Source organism: Apostichopus japonicus, chromosome 1 (assembly GCF_037975245.1).
Source record: "Apostichopus japonicus isolate 1M-3 chromosome 1, ASM3797524v1, whole genome shotgun sequence".
Lineage (NCBI taxonomy): Eukaryota > Metazoa > Echinodermata > Holothuroidea > Aspidochirotida > Stichopodidae > Apostichopus > Apostichopus japonicus.
Window position 1 is genome coordinate 4,435,841 of NC_092561.1, and position 19,530 is coordinate 4,455,370.

General features: G+C 37.7%; 1 protein-coding gene across 1 annotated transcript in view; it reads left to right on the top strand.

Moving 5' to 3' along the window:
- The first annotated feature begins 3,463 nt into the window (after nt 1-3,463).
- The window catches only part of LOC139960227 (IgGFc-binding protein-like), a 45,941-nt gene continuing 29,874 nt past the window's right edge, over nt 3,464-19,530 (top strand). The window contains exons 1-10 of the mRNA XM_071958455.1: nt 3,464-3,635; nt 5,467-5,798; nt 14,443-14,583; nt 15,045-15,186; nt 15,698-15,880; nt 16,134-16,330; nt 16,777-16,951; nt 17,657-17,770; nt 18,455-18,568; nt 19,073-19,404. Of these exons, the coding sequence (XP_071814556.1) occupies nt 3,581-3,635; nt 5,467-5,798; nt 14,443-14,583; nt 15,045-15,186; nt 15,698-15,880; nt 16,134-16,330; nt 16,777-16,951; nt 17,657-17,770; nt 18,455-18,568; nt 19,073-19,404 (1,785 nt within the window). The 5' untranslated portion in view covers nt 3,464-3,580. The remainder of the gene's footprint in view (nt 3,636-5,466; nt 5,799-14,442; nt 14,584-15,044; nt 15,187-15,697; nt 15,881-16,133; nt 16,331-16,776; nt 16,952-17,656; nt 17,771-18,454; nt 18,569-19,072; nt 19,405-19,530) is intronic.

Below are 19,530 nucleotides of genomic sequence, written 5' to 3' on the forward strand. Positions count from 1 at the left end.
TCAAGGGAGTTTTCTTGTTCTCATAACACAGATTTAAAGTTATAAAGATTATAAATCATTTTTTTGGTTTATATTTTAGTTTATATAAAGGTATAACATATCCATGATGAACATAAACATGTAGACCTGAACTGAGCAGTTCGCTACATAATATACTCCTAAAGCCTTAAGGAACATTCCCAGAGATTACGTAGTAGATGTCAAGGTGGAATATCTTGAGAATGTATTCTAACACTCAATTTCTTCTTGGTAAATGACATATCAAGACTGCAATCCTGCCTAAAGTCATTCCATATTTGATTTAGTACGTAATCAAACTGATGATATGATCCATGCACCCACACATGACCATGTATCATGATGTTTTGTTACGTTCATATTTTTGCCCGCACAATGTGCTATCATTGTGATCACATACTTCTATGGAGATCTTGTTTATTCTGAATCTATATTTTTTCAGTGAAAGTACCTTCAAATATTACAATCATATATACTTATCAATCGAAATTTCTCAACAAATCTATAAAGAGAAAGTTAAACAATCGTCACTCAAATGACAACTGACGATATTTTTTTTATAATGAAATATAGTATGACTTACTGATTTATGTGTAATCTTAGTGTCATTCAGACATAATTATTATAAATAATCCTTTACTTATCAGTCATTGTACTCGAAACGGATCAGATATACATAAGTAAACCAGTGATATCTGGACTTCTATTTGAACTCTTTGAGTTACCTCAATGTACCAATTGTTAGTCTAAAGATTTCTCCTGGTCACTATTTTTAATTAGCTATAGATATATACCAATCGATTCTACAATGAGCAGTTACATTGAAACCGATTAACCAAACAAATATTATATCGGTGGAAACAGCTTATTCGCTAGGAAATTGTTTTAGTTGGGTAATATTCTTACACAAGACTGAAACTGTGCCGGTTCGGAGTACTCTCTATTGTGTAAAACAGTAGGAATGTATCTAGGCTTTAAAGTGTTATCGTTTATATATGATGCAAGAATATCAGGAAAAGGTGCCATGTTAGAGCTCACAATCCAATAACAGCGTCATCATTCTGTTAACAATATATGTGCTGAAAGTACACGATAAAAGCAAACTGCGGCTTAAATCGATCTTTCCAGTCACATTCAATTGTTCATATAGTATTAATAGAACCACCTCTTTTTATCTCTCATGAAGAGAACCAGCAACAACACTGGAATAACAATAACAAAACAAAATAAATAAAACAGTTCCTTGGAACTGACAAAGGCAGTATTGCGGATTTGTGTATAAATATCCCGTGACATTTATGATTTAACGACGTATTAAATAGCAGTATTTTATGGCAGATTAAAACATCAAACCACCAGCTCATTCCCACTTTAGACTTCCTCCAGGCTTCAGATCCATATATGAAGAAACGTTAAAAAAATAACCTCTTCCTAATAAAATGCGATTTCTCTTCTCGGATAACTAGAAAATCTCCACATTTCAAATTTGAGAAAAAACTCAGATGTTTTCTTCCACGGGCATGAGGGTCATAGAGGTAATACCAGAACATTTGTTAACAATAAACCATTATCAGAACAAGGACACACTGAGCAAATGAACTTCACCAAACTGATACACCCTCAGCCCTGGTTTCCATACATTGGGATTGTTAACCCATAAGGTTGCTCGAGATAAGAAAGGAGAAGGCATTTGGTGTTCAAGAACGGAAGTTACAAGCCTCTCGAAGGACCACATGATATATGTTCAACATATGTAGAAAATGTTGAACAAGAGCACAGTTGTTTCGTACTTAAAATTTGAGGATTCACGCGAGGTTTTGTTGGGTATTATGAATTTGCCTGTGAGCTTCAAAAAAAATCTTCATATTGCAACGTTTTTAGTTTGTCCAAAAGCTTCCAAAACGTTTCAAGGACACTTATCAACCATTGTCAGAGACATTTTTACGTAACAACTAACTTGAAAATGAAGAATTCCACACAATTTTACTTAGTCTGTGTGTTTTCACAAGAGTTACGACCTACCGGGTTACGCCACTGGACTGGAATTATTATTTATGAAACTGCATGTGCTCAAATTTTCATCAAAACGGAATACAAAGTATTGTACATTATGTTTCTACATAAATCTAAGCAATAAATTTTTTGTATGATTTAGCACGGAAATTAATTTACAGTATCAAAATTAAGATACTTGTTAATTGAAACTAGAATTTTCAAATAACAGTATGCAATTCGAATGTTAAGCAAAATGGAAGGTATATATTCGATTGACGATATTTAAACAGTACCGTAAGGAATCATGTGTTAAATAACATTAATATGAATTGATGGATGTTATACAAACTTCGTCACTATTGATGTAAATGTATTATTTTCGAATATTACAATGTGTGTTGAGACAATCTTATTTGTAGCTTTTAGGGGTAAGTCTGATAAATTCATTCATGAATACCCTTAAAATTGAACGGAAAGAACAAGATGTCTCAATCAATGAAATATTATTGAAAATAAACCATAGCATATTTCTGTCGTGTTTCAACTTAGTTATATTTCATAAACAGGCAGTTACAAGCAAAAAAAAAATAACACTAATAAAACACCAACAATGCAGGACATACATCATGAAAGACACGGCGCCTGCCAATATACTGGTTGGTGGGCTTTATATATAAGATTTTAGTACTGAATTCTCGTTAGGGGACTATATTCCTCCGTACTTTCAAAATGATGAGAAAATTATTCAACAATCAGCAACAACAAAATATTCGACATATTATGCTATTCTTTACAAATCAATTGCGCATGTGACTTCGCAGGTAAATAAATATCACAAAGGGGCCTGAAGTTGTGATCCTAGAAGGATCAATTAAGATGAAGCAACCTGCTTTGTTCTCTATCGCAGGTTAATAAAACAAGAACAAATGGCCTGATGTTTCGATCAAAAAGAACAAAGGCATAACGTTTTCGATTCTAATAGGATCTTTTCATTGGCAGCCCCCTACGAACATTGAAAAACGGAACAAAACATGATGAGGTAACTTTTAGTACGTGCCATGGCAGTTAAACACATAAACCATCTTAAGCAGAATAAAGCTCCAAGGAATGTATACCTAACTTCTTATTCAACCGACCATAAAAAAAAAGGAAAGAAAAATGTTTCTAACTGCGAGAGCAAAGTTCAAATAAAATGGAAAGAGAGACAGAGAGAGAAAACGAAATTTCACCAGCAGCGAGTAAAACTTTCACACTGACACTTAACGTTGGCAATCATGGACCAATAGGAATGATCCAATCGACTTTAACCAGCAACTCATGTTAATCTAAGACATAAAATAGTGTATTCCAAACATCTATTCACGTGCCAAGCACAGACCAATGGGAATGATTTAATCAGTTCACTGGCAGGCCATAAAAAGTCATACATTTCTTCTACTTAGCCACTAGATATTAAGGTTTGCTACCAGTGTGTCTAGTTTAATACAACGTCGTATTTTCAAACATTTGTCAAAGAACTGAAGTTAAGAAAATTGTGCATCTGTTAGCCAAACTGTCGATCTGCAAGATGAAGGAGCTCCTTCTCCTTATTTTCCTGGCAACACTAGGAGATGTTGCAACAGGTAAGACATTTAAATAACTTCCTATATTTTCTGTTTTTACATTTATTCAACACTAATGCCAATTACATTGTTTGTCTCGATCTTTATCAGACCAATGAAAATTTGAAAGATCGTCAAGAAACGTTGGAAGAGGTCTATAGTCGGTAATGCACAAAAACGTTACTAGTGATATTAATCTTTTCCATCGAATTATTGTACCCTCGGTTGATTGCAGATACAGATAAAGATGAACTATTGGATTTCGTCGCCTTCAGATTTGTATCATTCTTACAATTTAAAAATTGAAAGTTTGTATTGGTCTTTGGCTTAATATTTAGTAAATCTATATTATCTTTATCATGGAAACGTTTTGACCCTTCCTCAAACTTCGAAAAATCCATAATTTGCTTGTCAAAGACCATTCACGAACATTTGTATAAGGTTGAAATAGATTCCATACAAGTATCGAGCAGGATTCCTCTTAGAAGCCGTGTACGTCTGAACCAGAGTAAACTTAAAACAACATCTTTTCTAGAAGCTGTTGGCAATTTTGATCCATTTAAACATAAAAAAGTAGTTTTCATATGTAACAGTGTACAACAATGTACATAACCCCTTAGGGAAGATCCGCAAAAATGAACGCAAAGTTTCTTCGTCGTTATTTTTATCTTTTTCATCGTTTAGAACCAACTTGGCTAGTACCTCATTTTCACCCTTATAAAAATGCCTAACCATATTTATTCGTGATTGAATTTGGAGTAAATCAGGCTGCTTTTATGTTTGAAATTTGAATGAAACATGCGGTTTAAGCGAGAGTTATACTGCTGCAGGGCAAAGTTTTCCAGAACGTTAGAACATTGACACTGTTTCCCAGTCTTGAATGTCAATACCTTTCACATTCCTCTGCAGTGCCTATGACAATGGGAAATGAACACTCCTTCCTACTCCAATTCTCGGGGCAGTTTTATCATATTGTTTCCCTTTTTTCCCGGCAAAAAAACCTGCCTAGGATTGGCTGGGGCAGTGTAACCCTCTCTGTATCTACAATGTTGAAAACCCCGTAAATTAAGTCATAATTTTACTTAATATGACTGTGGCACGTAGTTTGTACACTTTAATATGTTTTTTTATGGCTAAAAACGGAATACGTTATTTATCATGTGCATTCATACCATAATTTGGTAAAATAACATTCTCTATTCGTCGTGAATAACATTTATCGCACCTTTAATTGTATCACGTTAATTAAGAACAAACTAATCTTTAATGTTGGGTAATAGGATTTGACACCCATTACCTAACCTATATGTTAATGCACAATTACGCTTTATGACCGCTTCGTACCATCCACCTATTATACATTGGGACCCTGTCGAGTAGCATATTCATAGTGAAGGTGTTTTCCAAAATATTGTTGTTTATATTCTCGTTAGTTGATTTACGTACCTATACGTATGGACATAATGTGTCTTATTAAAAATGGAGATTGTCAGATTTATTGTATTTGATATGAATGCATACATGTATTTATTGTGTGAGAACTGTTGATGTTTGTGCTAAACCTTAAAGTATCAATTTTTACTACCTTAGTAAAAAACACAAAATCGGTATATATATATATATATATATATATTTATATATATATATTTATATATATATATATATATACATATTGAGAACACTTTGCAAGTATTGGATTAAAATTTCAAAGAGATGCATTTTTGAATGATTGAAGAGGAACACGTTCTATAGATTGTGTTCCTTCAAAAACGACGTTTCTCCTCTGGAATATCCTTTCAACTTTGAGTGTATTTATTGGTGAGATTGGCATACGTTTTGTATCTTTCCAAAGGAGAGTATTGCCAATGTAAAGTGTGGGGAGATCCGCATCATTTAACATTTGACAAGCGAGAGATGACATTCCAGTCGGGGTGCGAGTACGTTTTGGCAGAACATACTGTAAGCCAATCGGAAGCATCCGGATTATACCCCTTCAAACTGATGGCCCGTCACTACAAACGTAAATCAACCGACCACGTGACCTACCTTCGTTGGATTCGACTGCGGATTGATAATGTCAACTACAAGCTCATGAACAAGCAGTTGTTCATTGGCAGTGACGTTGGGCAGACTCCATATTACACAGATCATATGTCAATCGTTCTCAGACCTGATAATGCGATGGTAAGACACGAAATCTTACCTAATTTCAAGTTAATGACACATTCAATATCCTTAATACAACTATTAGGAATATCCGTGTGAAGATAAAATGCTTTTACATATTTCCCCATTGTATATCGTAGACTTCTATTTCTCCCTCACCCCATTTCTCCCATCACCAAACGGATATTACACCCCACCCCTATCCAATCTATCACCATGCTGACATTTCTCCCCAACCCCACCCAGTCCATCAACATGCTGCTATTACACCCCACCCATTCCAGTCCATCACCATGCTGCTATTACACCACATTCCATCCAATCCATCAACATGCTGCTATTACACCCCACCCATTCCAGTCCATCACCATGCTACTATTATACCACACCCCATCCAATCTACCACGATGCTGCTATATCACCCCACTTCATCCAATATTTCACCATGCTGCTATTTCAACCCCATCCCATCCAATCCACCATCATGCTGATATTACACCGCACCCAGTCCAATCCATCATCTTGCTGCTATTACACCACCCGATGCAATCTATCACAATGCTGCTATTTCACCCAGTCCATCACCATGCTACTATTTCACTTCAATGTAATCCATCACCATGCTGCTATTTAACCCCATCCAATCCATCATCATGCCGCTATTACACCACACGCCATCCAGTCAATTACCATGCTGCTATTTCACACGCATCCCATCAAGTCCATCACTATGCTGCTATTTCACCCCACCCAATCCAATCGATCACCAGGCTGCTATTTCTCTCCCACCCCATCCAATCCATTACCATGCTGCTTGTTATAGGGACACGAGTCGTGTATTTTATCTTTATTCTCTTCTTTTATTCGGCTCTTGTAATTACAACTTCAAGGATCTTAATTATCGTAGTATTTTCTGTGTCTTCTTACGCACTTTATGCGGAGTGGTAAAAAACGGTATCAGAACCCATCTCGGTCTCTCTATCCCTTCAACGTGCACTTGTGTATTTACAACATCACCCAACTAAATGATTTCCCCCTATGGCTATGTCTATTGAAAACTACATTCCGGCCCCAGTCGCATTAACTAAATGCGATAACCCTAATCACTGTTTTCAAAATATGAAAAATGAAATAAATCAGTCAAAAGAATCAAAAGTCTGAAATCTAAAACTAAGAAAATCGAAAATACACCTTTCACAGTCACAGTTCCCAAACTACTAAACTAGACTTATGTCGTTTCCCCTTCAAGCAGTAAACACAATTTGACCACTGGCCTGACAAGCGTGGCCGTTTTAGTTTTGATTTTAGCACTTCTAACCAAACCCCCTTTATCCTTATAAGCCTCTATGACCACCCCCATTAGCCATGAGTTCCGAGGTGATTGGTCATCCACTATCATCACGACATCTCCGACCTCAGTACATCTCTCCGGTTGAAGCCACTTCTGCCGTCTCTGGAGGGTTGGTAAGTACTCTTTTGTCCATCTCTTCCAGAAGAGATCAGCCAGATACTGCATCTGTCGCCAACGCCGTCGGGCATAGACATCCTTCTCGTCAAATTTCCCAAGCGGCATATCCACAGGCGCCTTTAACAACAGCAGATGATTGGGTGTTATGACATCAAGATCGTTAGGATTGTCAGATACTTTGGTTAGAGGTCTACTATTAATGATAGCCTCTACTTCACACAGAAAAGTGTGTAACTGTTCATCACTCTGGGTTGTTCTCAGATACTGCTCACTGAGAATTCCACTCAAGACTTTACGAACTGTTCGGATCTGTCTCTCCCAAACACCTCCAAAGTGAGATGCAGCAGGTGGATTAAACTTCCACTTCAGTCCATGATTACTGGCAAATCTGTTAATCTGGTTTTCATCTAATTCTTGCAGAGCACTCTTTAATTCTTTGTTAGCACCAACAAAATTGGTACCATTGTCTGAGTACAGCTCTTGTACATGTCCACGTCTAGCCATGAAACGTCTCAGTGCACCTATACATGAGTTGGTATCAAGTGAATGTGCAACTTCTATGTGAACTGCTCTGCTGGATAGACATGTAAACATCACTCCATATCTTTTCTTCAGTGTTCGCCCCTGTTTGATTTCAAAGGGACCAAAATAGTCTACCCCTGTTCTTGAGAAGACTCCTTCATCTGGACGAAGTCTGTAGGCTGGTAGGTCTGCCATCTTCTGTTTTCCGGTTCTTGCAAGATATTTTCTGCACTGGATACATCGTTTTAACATGCTTCTTATCATTGAACCAGCATGGATGATCCAATATTTCTGTCTCAATTCTGCAAGGACGTGGTTCCTTCCTTGATGACCCACTAATTGGTGAAGGTGTCTTATAATTAGCTTAGACACATGATGATCTTTGGGCAGTATCATCTGATGTTTGGCATTCAATGGAATAGATGCCTTCCGTAGCCTTCCTCCAACTCTCATTATCTCATCGTGTAATTCAGGATCAAGATCAGTAAGTCTGCCCTTTTGTCTGAGACATCTGTTTCCTTTATCAGAAGCCTGTTTAACTGTCCCACATGGATCCTTGATATTCATCTCTGCAGTCTTTGTCTTTTGTAAGACACCAATCTCTTCTGGGAATGACTGCCTTTGTATGAACTTGATAATAGCCTTTTCAGCAGACTCCATCTCATCACTGGTAATTCCTTGAGAACACTGATTTGGATTGTGTCGTTTTATCCTTTGTAGCAAGATGGTCTTGAGACGTAACCACCACGCCACTGATCTCTTCAGTTTGTTCCATTCTGAGTGGTATTCCAGCAATTTTTCAACTGGATTCTTTTGGGTTTCATCTGTCATTGTTACAGCACTGACACTGACTTCTTTCTCACACTCTCTATCAGAATCAGCATCATTACTGTCGTCTTCACATGGCCAGAAATCTTCTGTCTGATGAAGAAACTCTGGTCCATTTAACCAATCTTCCTTTGTGAGCAAATCATCTGCACTTAACCCACGGGAAGCATGGTCTGCTGGGTTAAGCTTTGATGGGACATATCTCCACTGATGGACATCTGAACCATCATGAATTATCGCAATTCTGTTAGCGACGAAGACGGGATGTCTTGCCTTTTCACTTCTTATGTACTTCAGGACTGTTTGACTGTCAGTCCAAAAGACTGTTTCATCGATATTCACTGTAAGCTCTTGTTTGAGCTGGGCATCTTGTTTCACGGCTGATGTTGCTGCTGTGAGCTCCATCTTCACGATTGTATGTGGTTTCAGTGGTGCAACTCTGGCTTTGCCGGTAAGAAAGGCACAATGGATTTCCTTTCTGTCATTAGTATACCTCATATAAGTTGCAGTACCATAACCTTCTTGACTTGCGTCGGCAAAATAGTGCATCTGGATGTTCACCACTTTACCAAATTCTTTGGGTTTGAGACATCTTGGTATCTTTAACCTCTCTAGAATAGGAAGTTCCTTTAGCCATTTTTCCCACTCATTCCGTTGGTCGTCAGGTATATCGCTGTCCCAGTCTACCTTCAGTCTGCAAAGACTTTGCAATATCTTCTTTGCCTGTAGAAGGAAAGGTGAAGCATAACCAATAGGATCATACACTGCACTCATCACAGACAAGATATTTCTTCTTGTGGCCTTTTCGTTTACTTTTGTGATATTGAACTCAAGTTGATCCTTCTCAACACACCACTGAACTCCCAACGCCCTTTCCTTTGGCAGCTCGTCATTTTCAAGATCAAGCCCTTTCAGTTCTTTGGCTCGGTCATCTTCTGGGATGGACTCCAGCAATCTTTTACTGTTGCTGACCCACTTGACTAGCTTGAATCCACCACTAGCCATGATTTCTTTTAGATCTCTATATATCTGGATTCCTTCTTCATCAGTGGCCACAGACTTTAGAAAGTCATCTACATAGAAGTCGTTGATAACTGACTCGATCACCTTATCTTGAAATCTATGTTGATTATCACTAGCTGTCCTCTTCAAGGCAAAATTGGCACAGCTTGGGGAGGACACTGCCCCGAATAGATGAACTAGCATCCTGTATTCTTTCATACCTCCATCGAAGTTGCCTTCAGGCCACCATAGGTACCTCAGGAGATCACAATCATCCTTTCTTACTCTTACTTGATAGAACATGGCTTCTATATCTGCCATGATGGCCACATTCTCTTGCCTCCATCTCATCAGAACACCATACAATCGGTTGGTTAGGTCTGGTCCAGATAAGAGTTGTTCGTTGAGGGAAACTCCCTTGTACTGGATGGGACAGTTGAATACCACTCGGATCTTGTCCGGTTTCTTTGGGTGGTAAACTGCATGGTGTGGTGTATACCAAACATTTCCATCATTCCGGTCAACATCCTGATCTGGTACTTTCTCTGCATATCCTTTCTTCTCCAGGTTCTCCATAAACTCTGTATATTCTGAAGCCAATTTCTCATTTGTTTTCAACTTCCTTTGTAATCGCAGACCAAACATATCTGCTTGAACTTTGTTATTAGGCATCTTAACAGCTCTATCTCTCAAAGGAAGTACTGTTTCATAATGGCCATGTACTTTGGTTACAGATTCCTCCATCATTGTCATAAACCTCTTGTCTTCAACAGACATGGCAATTTTCTGGTCAGAAAGACGTTCTGTGAAATCCATGTTGATGAAGGACTGGAGTTGTTGCTCCAAATTATCTGTACCATTCTGGACAATACCATTGTCTACTCGGCAAAAGTTGACGTTTACTTCGGGTTGGTCCATCCATTTGCCTTCAAGTCCATACACTAACCACCCAATGGGAGTCTTGATAGCATATGGATCTCCAATCTCGGCGGAGGCAATTTCCAACGGCATTGACACCCCAGGGACATTGCTTCCAATCATTAGGGTGACATGAGGTATGGAGTTGTGACCATCCATACTTGGGAGTTTAATGTGGCTCAAATGATCCCAAGCGTCAATATCATTCTGGGTTGGTGCATCATCCATGGTTGCTGGGATACTGTCTTTGACATAGACAGAGTGGAGGTCTATAAAAGAAGTCCCATTTATGTTTCCTACTTGCAGATCTCCTACAATGACATCAGTGGTCTGGACTTGCTGGAGATTCAAAGTCTTTATCAAGATCTTCGTTCTTCGGGTGTTCACCTTTAAACTGTCTTTCAAGAACTCATCAACAAAGACAGCACCACAACCATTATCAACAAAGGCATATGTGGCAATACATCTGTCACTGGTCTTTGGTTTGATCAAAACTGGAGTAATAGCCATAAGAGTACCAGTGACCTTCTTGTTTTTGTTTCCTTGGGGTCTTACGTTTTGTACACCAGCACAACCAGTAGTGACCGTTTGAGTCACCCTTTCATCTGATGATTTCTTTTCTCTGGCAGGATCATGAAGGATGGTCGGATGGGATTTGCTGCATTTCTCACATTTTGCCCACTCTGGATTTGGACAATTTCTCTTTAGATGACCAGGATTTAGACAACCAAAACAAAGCCCTTTCTTCATACACACATCTGATTTAGCCTGTAGGTCAAGTGAACCAAACTTCCTGCAATCAAGTAGGGTATGATAAGTGTTAGGTCCACAATACAAACATGGTGATATTTTGGCCTTGTTTTCCATCTTCTCATTTTTTCCCTTGAAAGCTTTATCATCCTCATTTGTTTTCACGGTAGCTGCAAAAGCCCTCTTACTTGTCACCACCTTTGGATATTTCTGTGGGGTCTTCCAATCTTTCATTTTGTTTTGATATCCAAGACCTGCAATCCTAGGATCATTTTCATTTCTCGAATGTTGTCCAACAAACTGTTCAAAATCTTGTAAGGTTGGTGACCTCATCTCTACATCCCTAAATCGACCCATTTGGTTAATCCATTGTTGTTGCAAGGCTGTTGGCAATTTCTGTGCAAGTATTCTGAGGAACTCATAACCATTCATACTATCCATTTCTGGGTTACCCTGCTGTACATTGCAACAATTGATAAGAAATATGGCATATTTTCTTAAGGCAATCTTATCTCCCACTGCAATATGATCCCAGCTCTCTGCCTTAGATTTGTACGCTGCCGCCAAAACCTGGGGTTGACCAAAATTTCTCTGTAACAACCATTTTGCCCTTTCATATCCACTTGCTGGGGGCTCTATGGCTGTGCATTCCTTAATTAGATCATGTGCTTCCCCTTCGGTGAACCTTAATAACAACTCTAATCTCCGGGCTGGGTTTTGGGTTTTATCCTCCACCACATGCTGAAAGTTTCTTATGAACGGTGTAAATGACAAGAGGTCACTCCCGTCAAATGGGTCCAGTCGTGGCGAAGGGAGGGCAGATTCCCTTTGATGGTCAACAATTTTATTCAAAAGGGTAGCCATTGAAATACCAGTGTTGACAGTGTCATCTGGTTTGGTAGTTATATCTGGAAGTGGTTGGCCATAACAAACTCCTGCATATGTTGGTTTTGTTTGATTATACTGTGCATGTTCATTACCATTATTTGGTGATAAGTATTTTCCACTGTCATTAGGTTTGTCAGGCACAGTGATGTTCTGTCGGGATACAAATTTCTTTGCATTGGGGTTTATTCTAGTATTTTCCCCTTCACTATGTTTCTTTGCTTCATCATCAGACTTTGAGTATTGAAATGATTTTAACTCAATGCTCTTCACAACCTCTTTGGTAAGTTTGGCAGACACATCACTTTCTGGCCTTTCGTGCAATTGAAGTAGCCTTGACATAGCTTTGGCTGCTTCCAGTTCTGCCATCATATCAATTTCTTGTTGTTCAGTCTCAAGCTGTAACTTCTTTTCTTCCATTTGTTTTCTTTGTTTAACCCTTTCTGCCTTCTCCTGGGCATGTCGGATTTCATCTTGTGCTTCTTGCAATTCATACTCCACTTGTAGGTTACGTTTTCTCTCTTCTAGTTTCTTTGTTTCCTTCAATGCAGCTGCACGAGCAGCAATCTCTATTTCCTTCTGCTTTGTCCTATATAACAACACTGAAACAGTTGTTTTCACTGACACTTCACTATCAGTATGCCCCTTTAATTTATCTGGATTATTGACAATATTGACTAACGACACACTATCTTCAGGGTTTATGGAATCCATGATACTAGTTTCTCCGGCCCCAATGTCGGGCAATGTGGCTTGTTCCTTTCCCGAATTATCGGCCATATTGTACTCTTTATTCAGGCCATATACCACAGAGTTCCATGTATCACGCAACGGGCCTACAATAAAACACGCTGTTTACAACTGACCTATAAACGTTACACTAACGCGATGTTGCACACAGTGTTTACGTTCACCGTAGATTAGTTTCACGAAAGACGATAAGGCCTATAATCACATAGCGAACAGTACGTAGTAAGCTACATATAATCTACTTACAGTAATTACGTTTCTAGTGCACAGTTCGATGATCTTTTATTCACTGTTCTGGCGTTTTTTACGAATGTTATAGGGACACGAGTCGTGTATTTTATCTTTATTCTCTTCTTTTATTCGGCTCTTGTAATTACAACTTCAAGGATCTTAATTATCGTAGTATTTTCTGTGTCTTCTTACGCACTTTATGCGGAGTGGTAAAAAACGGTATCAGAACCCATCTCGGTCTCTCTATCCCTTCAACGTGCACTTGTGTATTTACAACATCACCCAACTAAATGATTTCCCCCTATGGCTATGTCTATTGAAAACTACACTGCTACTTCACCCCACCCTATTCAATCCATCACCATGCTGCTATTTCTCCCCACCTCATTCAATCCATCACCATGCTGCTACCATCCCCCACCTATTTATTCCATCACCGTGCTGATATTTATCCCCCACCTTTTCAATATATCACCATGCTGCTATTTCTACCACACCCCATCCAATCAATTACCATGCTGCTATTTCACCCCACCCCATTCAATCCATCACCATGCCGCTATTACTCCCCGCACCATCCAATCCATCATCATGCTGCTTTTTCACCACATCCAATCCCTCATTATTGATGAAATTATAATCTGTAATATGTAAACTTTTATGTAGGCTCTAGCTTTACAGGGGAACCAAGTTTTATGCCATACTGACACGGGCCGCTTCATGATAACATTATTACCACCTGCAAATGTAACAATACTAACATTATTAACAACCAAACTGGCTAAAAGTGATACATTCAATTCAAGACTGACTGAACGGGTGTTGTAGCATCGGACTGTTCGGTTACGGTGTTGTCACCGAGAGGTCATAATCGGGAAGACCATTCGACTTGTTAGTTTTAAAGGAAAAACATTTGAACATCTGCATGTATTTCTAGATTCAGATGTACTTTACGACAGCGGAATATTATTGAAAATGTCAAAACAGTCTGGGTTTGAGGGACATTTATCCCATCACAGTACTCCAATTAAAAACAGTTCCTGGCGGAGTATATCGTCCTGATAACATCACAGGCTCCCACATTTCCAACGGTGCTGACCAATGGTTTATGTGATCGAATATTATTACCATATGTCTATATTAAAGCTGGGAAAAAGATATTCATTTGGAACTGTGGAATACTGAACATGTTTGGTTATGTTAATACCTTAGTAGTTAAATGTATGTTTCTATTACGCTACCCATATTCGGCTGATAAAACCAGCCATTATCAAACAATAATATGCATTGGTGTAATACGGTTCATAGATACTAACAACTGATATTGGACTCTCCGTGGAATTCAAAGGCTACACAGCTTCTGTGTCATTGGATAAGGCGTATAGCGGCCAAGTGACAGGTCTATGCGGTGACTGCGATGGAGATGCAAGCAACGACTGCGAAGGAAATGTAAGATTTAAATTTTCCGATTTCTTCAAGAGCATTGTAGGGAGACGTAAATACACATTTAAGCATACATATCGATGGTATGCATACTGGTGTGACGTTTGAACATCAAAAACGCTAAGCAAATTATTGTGCATAAAAGTATCAGTCAAATGGAACTCTAATTCAGCTTAATGTCATTTGAATGTGTCCTTGTATTCCTTTGCGATGTTGATATTTTATGGTGTAGATTCCGTTTTGATTATCTCAGTCATATCAAATTCTGCGATAACCATTTCAGTAAACCATAATCTAATTCTGCTCACATTTGTGAGGCTATATGTCTAAAATACGGTTCATTTGTTGTCAATGAATAATTATTCCCTTGATTCTTCCTTAACAATCATGCTTACTTTCTGTGACTGAACAAATGATATTATGCAAGTTATTGATGCGTTTTAGAGAACTGACCTTCGTTATTTTAGGGAGATGAAGCTATTGCTCAATGCACATCCGCATGGGCTACGGGTGAATGCGATCCTGTTGTCCCGTATGACGGCTGTCTTGAAAACCCCGACAACGTAGATCAAGCCACGGAGTTGTGTGGTATACTAACGGACGATTCAGGTAACTTAATATTGGCTAACGGTTCTCTATAACGGCGACAGCTTACAACCAGAGTTTATCTGTTTGTAACGTCACACGATTACAGTGAAATTTTGAATAAACAGTGAAGTCTAGTGTCCACCTTTGCTGAATGAAACTTAATTGCTTTGATCAGGGAGTTGTTATGGAACAACTCCCTGGTTTGATGCAAAAAGAAAATCATGTAAAATTCGTGAAAGATTTTCGGGTAACTTAATTCATGCACGCCCGCTGGAATGTATAACCACCCGAAGTTATTCATGTTAGATGTAAATACCGCATATGATGGAGCTTCAAAGAACATCAATGTTGATATGCTATATATGTTTAAACGACGGACAGTTGTTTCTCTTACATATAAGCAATTCTCCTTTATATTAACATTGGTCGGCTCTGCATGTTTTGATGATCATCGGGTTACGTCATTAACAGTATTATAATCTATATTACTTGGACATTATCGATGTGCTAAGTCTTTTCATTTCTTGTTTAGGTCCATTTAAGGTCTGTCGTGATGTTGTGGATATGAATGAGTTGGTATCAGCGTGTGGATATGATCTTTGCGTCACACTTCCAAGTAAAGCCCTCCTATGTGACCACCTTGATAATGCTGCTAGAGTGTGTAATGAAGCAGGAGTAAATGTAGGCGACTGGAGAGATCTGGCTAAAGTTTGTGGTAATTAAAAAATATTTCATTTTCAGCAAAACTTGAACTTTTAGATATATAGTGCTCAATTCAAACTGTACTAATTATATGCAAATTTAAGTGGTTATAATATAATAGATGAAATAGATTGCAATGATACAATACGAAATTACTTAGTACTTTGATCTGCTCTGAACGGTAAACCAATAAACATAAGCAACGGTCAATATTACAACTAGAAAAATGTCGTTCGTCTTTGATGTATGATCCTTTTTATTTGCAGCTAACAAATGTCCAGCAGGTACAATCTACAACTCTTGTGGAAATCCTTGCCCCGAAACATGCTTTGGCGAAACAGCCAATTGCGGATTTGACTGTGTTGACCAGTGTGAATGTCCCGCAGGAGAGGTTTTAGCTAATGGCAAATGCTTAGATCGAACACAATGTGGTTGTCAAACAACCGATGGTGGCTACTTAGGAGTAAGTAAAATAATCTATTCCATGTACTCATGTGGTTTAAAACAATGTAACTAACAAATATAGTCAAAAGAGATATGACTTTAAAAAACATTCCCTTCAGGTTGAATTTGACATTTTTGTTTAACAAGTTGATGTTAGCGTTATAACCAGTCTGTTTACAGGATCATTGAATATAATGTTTCAGTGGATATGTAATCAATCAGATGATGGCTGTAATATACATTTGAACGGGTCTCATTTCAGATATAGTAAACATTGTACATAAGACCAAAACAGCTGTTAGTCATTACTCATTGTACCTTGATGTAGTTATTATTTGTCGGAAGATGATTATGCATTGGGGATTTTATATATCTAATGGTTTTCTTACTATTAATATTAGATATACTGTACAGTGCAGCCAGGATGGTTGTTGTATATTATTGTCTCATATTTTGTCTGTTAAGCCTGGAGACGTTTTTATTGATGAAAGCTGTAGACATTGCAGTTGTGATGGAGATACCTACACTTGTCTTGACATCAAGTGTGATGAGAATGCGCAATGTACCGAGCAAGATGGGGTGCGTGGATGTTACTGTAACCCAGGTTTTGAAGGGGACGGTATAACTTGTACTCCTGAGGGTAAATATTGAAAGCTACTCAGCACGAGAAACATCGTAGACGTGATAAAAATCATACTTCTACAAAATGATTGCGATTTAGTTCTAAGGCTGATATTATTTATGAATACATTAGGAATCATAAATGGTTAGCAAACATTGCTTTCATTTAAAATTGTTCTTCCATTCCGACAATTTAATCGTTGTAAGTTTCACGTTCTGTCAGTGGTACAACTGATACCAATGTGTAGGATTTGTTCAACACAATCGGCAGCTTTTATGTGAAAATGAAATCAAGGAGACGCTATAACTTGTGAAATGCCGTATGGTTTGCGATCGTTCTGAAAACATCTCCTATTTTCATTAAGAGTTTGCTTTAGGAGTGACGTTAATAGATGAAATGTTTTGAAAGTGTGTCTAGAATTATATTACCCACTGTGACGTCACACGTTAGAAATCCACGTAAGGTAGTCATCACTTAGGAGTATGGAAACTGTACTGAACATTTACCTAGCCCACTTTGTTTACTACCCAACATAATCGGAAGTGGTAATCATAGTGAATATTTAAAGCTGACGGGTAAAACAAGACAAATCGATTTCCCTTAATTTATATCAATTTAAGAATATAATGTAATATGTATGTATTGTATGCTTTAAAACCATTCGTATGAACTTTTAGGGCTATAACATTGTTAAATATTTCTGTGTGTTGTTACATTCTCTAGTGAAAGACCCATGTGAACCCAATCCATGTGAGCACGGTGGTGTTTGTACGAGTGACGGCACCAACTACCAGTGTCAATGTCCCGATGGCTATGAAGGAAACAATTGTGAGATAGGTTAGTTCACCTCAAACATTTTATGTAGGAGAAGTCATGTTTGTTTTCAAGCTTTCGCAATATCGCATTCTGCAGCTGATTAAAACTATTTTTATTTTTAAGTAATGTAAAGTTCTCGACTTTCAATTTAAGATAACTTAAATGCGACCTTTAAAAATTAATTTCATGCTGTGTTTGTGTACTAATAAGCATTTAACAAATCATCAATCACAAGCGCAGTATATATCCAACTTGTTTTATATCAGATATAAACAGTTTGCACATGAAATGTTTTCATCTGCTGTAAGTGTCATCTATAAAGGGAACAGTTTAAATAATTCTACCATTACACAAGCCAGACTAATCACTTCAAACTATACTCAATTCTAGAAGACTTTGCATTGAGAAAATTTATAGTTTAGAATATTTTAGAATATCGACGAGTGATTTGCATTGCTGTTAATCATTGAATATGTATTTCTTACGACAGGAGGCAAAGCCATGATATAAAGCTAATCTTGCGAGAAGCTGTATCCTAATGTCATGAAAATATTTGTCTTACCTGTTTAAAAGAAATGTTGTTTACCGCCATCTTACAAGGTTACCATCATACAAGAATATCATAGTAGCATACTGTCTGTACACTATTGTGCATGCATGAAACATATTGTTAACAACAATGACATTGGTACTTTCATTTTAAAGATATTGATGAATGTGCCGACAAACCTTGCCAAAATGGGGGGACATGTGTTGATGGCGTGAACCAGTATACATGTCAATGCGCTGATTACTATGAAGGAAAAGATTGTGAAAATGGTAAGAATTGTGCTCTGATATGAATTGATCGTCTTTGATTAGTCTATATACTCATATTATTGGCAATGGAATGTTTGTAGTTCAATGACTCCTACAACACTCTGTACAAATATGTTTATAAATTTAATAAAGATAACTTTTTATTAACTATTTTCATCTCATGCAGCTGTCTATTAAACTCAAAAGGTTTCCTTATCTATGCTTACTAATATTTATAACAGAAGAGCTTATTGTCAGGTTTGTGGATATCTTAGACTTCTTGAAAATGTGAGTCATATCCCACCGTCATATGTTTAGATGTCTTGTGTCGTTGCATGAATTAAATGTAAGCAGTTTTAGTCTCCTTACCGCTTTATTTTAAAGTTTACCACAGTGATTAGTCCTAAAGGAGGTTTTGTTTCAATGTTTTATGATTCATGTGGAATCTCTCCTACCAAGGGAGTTCTTATTGATGTCATTGTTATCTCTCTTTCGCATTTACGATCATTTTGGGGTATTACACAGAGAAACACTACCATTGTAATATCTGGGGTGATCCGCACCACGTTACTTTCGATGGTCGAGACATTACATTCCAGGGTGACTGCGAATATGTTTTAGCAGAACATACAGGAGACCAGGCAGCTGAATCTGGACTAACAGCGTTTAAGCTGATGGCTCGTTATCATAAGTTAAAACCGACCGATAAAGCAAGCTACGTAAGGTACATTCGCTTGAGATATAACAAGATAACCTACAAGCTGAAGAATGGTTTGCTCTACCTGGGCACTACCCAGACATCAACCCCATACAGTGCCAATGGCGTCAATGTCATCCTCAGAGCAGATGGAGCATTTGTAAGTTTTATTTTTGTGATCCACGGTATATTCATATATATATATATATATATATATATATATATATATATATATATATATATATATATATATATATATATATAGTCAAGTTTTAGTCAATAGTCA